Source organism: Homalodisca vitripennis, chromosome 3 (assembly GCF_021130785.1).
Source record: "Homalodisca vitripennis isolate AUS2020 chromosome 3, UT_GWSS_2.1, whole genome shotgun sequence".
In the NCBI taxonomy this organism is placed as follows: Eukaryota; Metazoa; Arthropoda; class Insecta; order Hemiptera; family Cicadellidae; genus Homalodisca; species Homalodisca vitripennis.
In genome coordinates, this window is record NC_060209.1 from 109,870,078 (window position 1) to 109,876,237 (window position 6,160).

General features: G+C 31.9%; 1 protein-coding gene across 2 annotated transcripts in view; it reads right to left on the reverse strand.

Moving 5' to 3' along the window:
• LOC124357286 (Golgi-associated PDZ and coiled-coil motif-containing protein-like) overlaps nucleotides 1-621 on the reverse strand; it is an 81,313-nt gene extending 80,692 nt beyond the window's left edge. For both annotated transcript variants that reach the window (XM_046808935.1, XM_046808934.1), the window contains exon 1: nucleotides 467-621. In XM_046808935.1, the coding sequence (XP_046664891.1) occupies nucleotides 467-554 (88 nt within the window). In that variant the 5' untranslated portion in view covers nucleotides 555-621. The remainder of the gene's footprint in view (nucleotides 1-466) is intronic.
• Between the last annotated feature and the right edge of the window lie 5,539 nt (nucleotides 622-6,160).

Below are 6,160 nucleotides of genomic sequence, written 5' to 3' on the forward strand. Positions count from 1 at the left end.
TGTTCTATTGTGTTGCTTTAATGTTCAAAATCAGGTAGCAAATATACTTTACAAAAATGGGCTTGAAGAGCTGGTTATACAATAACACGCATCTCAACCTTAATGATGAATAAAATAAATTTGTTTGAGAAGTACAAGCTTATTTTTCAAAACAATCAAGGTTTATCACGATTGTTGTCCTGTCTAACCTAAAAACTGGTGTGTACATAAAGTAGTAGTTACCAATATATTTGTGACATTTAAAATGATACTATTGTATTGTAAGAACGATTTGATTATGTTATTAAGTTAGAATGTTTAATGGTGCCAGTACATAAAGTATTCTTTGATACCGAGATAATTTTCACATAGTGCTAATAATTGAAGAGTTGACGTGTTAACTTGTATTTTTAATAAACTATCCAACAAATCTATACACACGATCAACGGTAAACTAAGTGATTATGGAAATAGAAAACTGCCATACCAATCAATAAATCTAAGTCAACGAAAGCTTTATCAAATTCTTTTTCCAAAATATCTAACCACCGAAAACTTTCTGCTGTCACAGCCATGTTGCAGACAGTCGCACTGACAGACTGTATCTACCCCTACTCCATCAAGTCAATGTCAACCTGAAGTCTGAACTGAAACTAAAATTCTTCTTCTTTTCTCTAATCTCTTCTTACTCTACTCGACTCCCGGTGAGCTCATGATTATTGATATAATACTCGATATATAATAATACGTAATACTATAACGTGCAGTACATTATTATACAATATTGTATATATTATAATAAAAAGGAATAGATAATTTGTAAATTGTATTGACGAAAAATCCCGGGGAGGTCAAAAAATGTAATAATAACAAAAACCAGTGCACTTCGAAGCCGGCATAGCTGACGCTGAGGCTTAAATGAGATTAAAAAAAAAAAAAAAAAAAAAAAAAAAAATTTACTGTATGTACTGTTGTACTCTAATAGTACTAAATTATGAATTCTTCCTGTTCAAACCACCGAGCTATTCCATCAGTGCATTTTAGAAGTTTTGCTAACTTGCTTTTCTTATATTCCAAGATCCTTTAATCTATTAATGTCTATGCATTTCACCTGTTCAGATTTCGTCAAACAAAAACCAATCTATAATTCATCAAAAGTTTCTTCTAGCCATACATCTTAAACATATTGTAATATCTATATTCGACGGACCTCTTTTAGTATTCTGAAATGTAGTTAACCTGCTCATTTTATTATCAAGACACCATGCCGAAATTATATCCTCAATACGGCTTCTTCTTCTGTTTGTCACATCAGTCCACCACATAGTGTCAACATTGCATCTCAGACTCCTTCGAGCACGAAATATTTACCCATCTTCTTCCTCACAATTTCAGTCGTTCTCCTCCAATGTCAACAGGTCTACTCTGATGGTTTGCAGTGGAATTATTCCTGCAATTGCCTTGAATTATTCCTACGAAATAGTATTACAGGCTTTTGTCGCTCCTAAAACAACTATCTCTGCAGGTTAATTAGTACTTTTCTTTCTCCTCGACCATCTGCCTCGGCAACTCACAACCACACAACATCTGTTACAGACCTTGTATGTGCAATGTTCTATTCTCATATTCTTGTACCTCATTCCTTTGGAGACCTTAGCCAGTTTTTTTTTTTTTTTTTTTTTTTTTTTTCAATTTCACAAATGCTTTCATTGTCTTATATATCACCATCTCATACTGTCCACCATACTACACGCCTCTCTGTATCACTACTTCTAGATATTTTGTTTCATGAAAAAAGTTGATTCTAACTTCTTTCATGGCTGATCTTATGGACAACTCAACGAACTTTTCTTTTATCACAATCACCGCAATCATCTTTGAGAAGGACAATGTTCTCTCTTCTCACTATCCCATCACTATGATTAGATTCCTTGTATACTTCCTTTCAAATAAACACTGGTTAGTTGCTGTTCCTAATCCTTCATTGAAGCCGAACTGCCCTCTTTTCATCCAGTATTATCCGTCCTCTTCAACACTTTTCTCCTTGTCTTACCCTGTACTGGCAACAGTGTCACTGGTCTGTAGAATTTCATCTTTACTGGCTGTTTATGTGACATCTTTAATTACACTTCAAATATTCCTTCCTTCCTCAATACCAGGCATTCATTATCCTTTTGCAACGTATTATTTTCTACCATTTGTAATTTTATTATGTCTTTCATGTCCTCGTGTTCCTTTTTATTCAGCAAAAGTTCTTCTATCATCATTTGTAGGGTTTCCTGTATGGTTTCAGTATGCGTCTAGTCACAGAGGTACAAAGAAAGAGACGGTATTGCTTCAGCAGCCTCATTAAATTGCCATGGATATTGAGTACTCTAGGCTTGTGTTGACTAATCTATTCAGATTAATAATGCAGGACGATTACTGAAGGTCCACTTGTGTAAACATTTCTATACTTTATGTTTATAATTAAAATTTATTTTATGTCATCAGTCAAAAATTAACTTTTTTATCTAAAATCTTATAATTATATTATGTAAACAAATTACACTGTTACTATATTACGCATTATACAAAGTTGTACTGTGTTTAATTTCAGAAGCTCTCATTTTCATGTACAGCATTAGACATTTTGAAAGACTAAGCTGTTACAGAAAATCTGCTGCACAAAATATTTTTTGGAAATATGTTCATATATTTTTAATCAGCAATAAACTTCATTTTGCTTACACTTGGCTTCCGATGTAATAACATTTACAGAATGAGTAAGGTAGGTTGCAAGGACCGCCTTCTGTCGAGGTATCATGAGAAGCAATAGTGGGATGTATATCTCAGTCACGTCACCTTCGAAGAAATGAAATAAAATGAAAAATTGTTTATTTAAACAGGCCAAGTTAGGGCCTCATGGCCCTTTCTTACACTTAACCTGTCTGGACAATAATTATTAGCAAATATTAACCAAATTAATATTAACACTGATCTACTTCACTAAATAAATTAAATTAAACATTAATCTAAACAATAAAAATTATAAATATGATACTTCTAAATATATATATATATATATATATATATATATATATATATATATATATATATATATATATATATAGATATACAATCATGACACAAAATAATATTACAACTTCCATTTTTAATAAGAACCAAAAACTATTAATAATACCTAATAACAATAATTTATAAATAAATAATAAGAATATTTTAGAAATAAATAATATATATGGTGTTTTATCTCACTCACACTCCTCACACACAATGCCAGCACCACACCCACAGACCCCTAGGACGGACCCGCCCCGACCAACCGTTCATGGTACAAAAGTCTCAGTGCCGCCACAAACTGCCGATCCCCTCAATGGAAGTGATTTCTGGGGGGAGGGAGTTCCACAGACGACAACCCATCACTTGAAAAGATCTATCAAATACTACATGAATGGAAAGTACTTCATGTTCAGGCTAGCAATAGCCTTTAATACTAAGGCTCCACTCATTCCAACATTAAGCCATCCTCCGCAGTAGGATAAACCTACCGATTAACCCTTTTAAATCAAGATGTTCATGGGGAGTTACCTAAATTTGAGATACACGTCGGTGTTTGCTGTACTCAGTGTATGTTCTATTCGACGGTATGAGCCAATCAGAAATGAACCCTTGTAAGAATGACATCTCTCTATAATCTTTCATCTTTCTACATGTTTGCAAATAGAAAGTATCAGAAATCGGACATGTTTCACTTTATCACTGAAGAAATGTATTTCATCCAGTAGTAACAATAATATATTAAATAAAAACAAAGGAAATAATGCAATGGAATTTGTATATTTGAGATATTGTTTTATTAAGCATTTCGCTACAAAGATTGGCTTGTATTTTCTTATAAAAACTGAAATCTGAAATTACAGCCGAGTTGGATATTCTGAACTTATTACAATTACAAAAAGCGCTTGATAGATTTATTATTCAAATTACACAGACCAGAAGATACCCTTAAGCAGATGTCTATTATTCCCACCTATCAATTGGATAGGATATGCTAAGTGTTCTATAGTTTTTCCAAATCATATAAATTGAAATTAACATCGTCAAAAAGAAAGAAAAATATCGAAAGTCGTAAACTAACAATTACATTTAAGTTTGTGGGAGATGAATAATAATTAAAATAAATATCATTAGTATGGTAGTAATTAGGAATATTAATTAGTTTTTTAATTTAGTACATCCATTCAAAAAGTTAATAAACAATGCTATTTCCTTCATATCAATATCATACATAAATTTCAAGATTACTGTTTTTAAGAACTGGAAAATTTATTGAATATGCATAATTTGAACATCTTAAATTACAATCAAATACTTTAAAGATAGCGATTAACAAGATCATTATAGTTCATTTTTTGATATAGGTGGTTTTTTAACACTAAAACAGAATTGAATTATTTGAGGTTTACTAGGGGATTTTATTAATAGACTATTAAATATTTAAAACGGCAATTTTTAAAACTACAAGATAATTTTGAAATATAGTTTACTCTATGCATGATAATCTTTTTGCAAAATATTAAAATATTTTCAAATGTTTACATTGGTAATGAGATTTTTCGGTCAGTTACAATCCGAGTTTTGCCACAAAAAGAAGCAACATCATTCTTAAATCTATATTTTACAGAATCCATAATATCCATCTATAGAATCCATCATATATATATATTTTTTTTTTATCTGAGAAGATAGTGGATGCATATTTCTGTTGTGTTTGGACTATTGTGTATATGTTTTCTGATTTCTTAAACCGCAATGGATTATCATATAAAGTCAGTGCGATGGTTTATTTTCAATTGTGAAAATTCCTTTGTTTGATATATATTCCGTTTATCATATTTTTACGGTAACAACTTGTGTTTGTCTAACTTTCTTCCATTATTATTTCTCTCATTAATATGATCATGATTACATTTTCTCATTTAGGAACGACTCTGACGTTTTGAAAGTATTACTGTGCTATAACGAAGAAAATTCGTTGGATGAATATATCGTAGCCAACACCCCGATAAAATATTCAAAGCTATTCCCTATTTTTTCCCAGAAGTAGCAAGTATTTTACCGATGATTAAAGCCTTGGACTCAGTGGTAAGTAAAACTGAATATTCATACAAGTGTCTTAGTCAAGACAGACAAACTTTTTCCTTCATTCCCCTGGCGCTTATCGGAAAATAGTCAAAGGACTCACAAACTTTATCGTCAGTTTCCTTACTTACCAGTAAAAGCAAGAACGTGCATATAGGGTCGAACTGAGGAACATGCAATACTCTCTTTCTACTGAAGATCTGAAAATAGTGATGGAAGAAAACGCCCACAAGATAAGACATCTAATCAGTGTAAGAGTTTCAGTGTATAGACTTGCAAAGAAATCAATGTCACTGTTGTATATAGAGCCTTGCGATCGTAGTAAAGAAATATTTCAAATTCGTTATTTACTAAACGCTAAAGTTTTATTTGAACCACCTAATGAAAATAAAGAAGCTGTTCGAAGTAAAAGTTACCAACATTGTGGGCATACTATAAATCATGCTGTCAAAAAACATTTCGATGTGTTAATTGTTTCCAGGATCATGATAAAAAGATTTGAAATGATCCTCAAACAGTACCCCCGTCTTGCGTTATGTGCTTTGGTGAGCATCCGGCTAACTACAAAGGTTGTCCCATGTATAAAGAAATACAAAACAATCCATTCCTTCCCCTTAGAAAAAAACGGAATTTTGAAACCAACAAGGATCATTCTGGACGAAACAACTCAACTACTGTTAATAAAAACCAGTCTTCTCAAAGTAGTAAATTAGTTTGCCACTGAAGGAGTAATCTTCGTTCAAGCCGTTACGAATAATCATAGAAATGGAAGTTTTCCTTCAAGGGAACAAAAATATAACGGACACAAGGATGAATCGGAAGGTTTTTTTAAACATAAGTAAAACATATTTTGAACGATTTGAGGATATTTAAACAAGCAGAAAAGGTTAGTACGTTACATAATTTGTTGAATACTATTGTTTCTCGTCTAAAATTAGTATTTTTGTGAAAGTCGCTCTATGTAATGGCAACGGCTTGACTCAGCATAGTCAAGAGGTCCACTTATTCATCAACCAACATAAATTAGACTTATTAC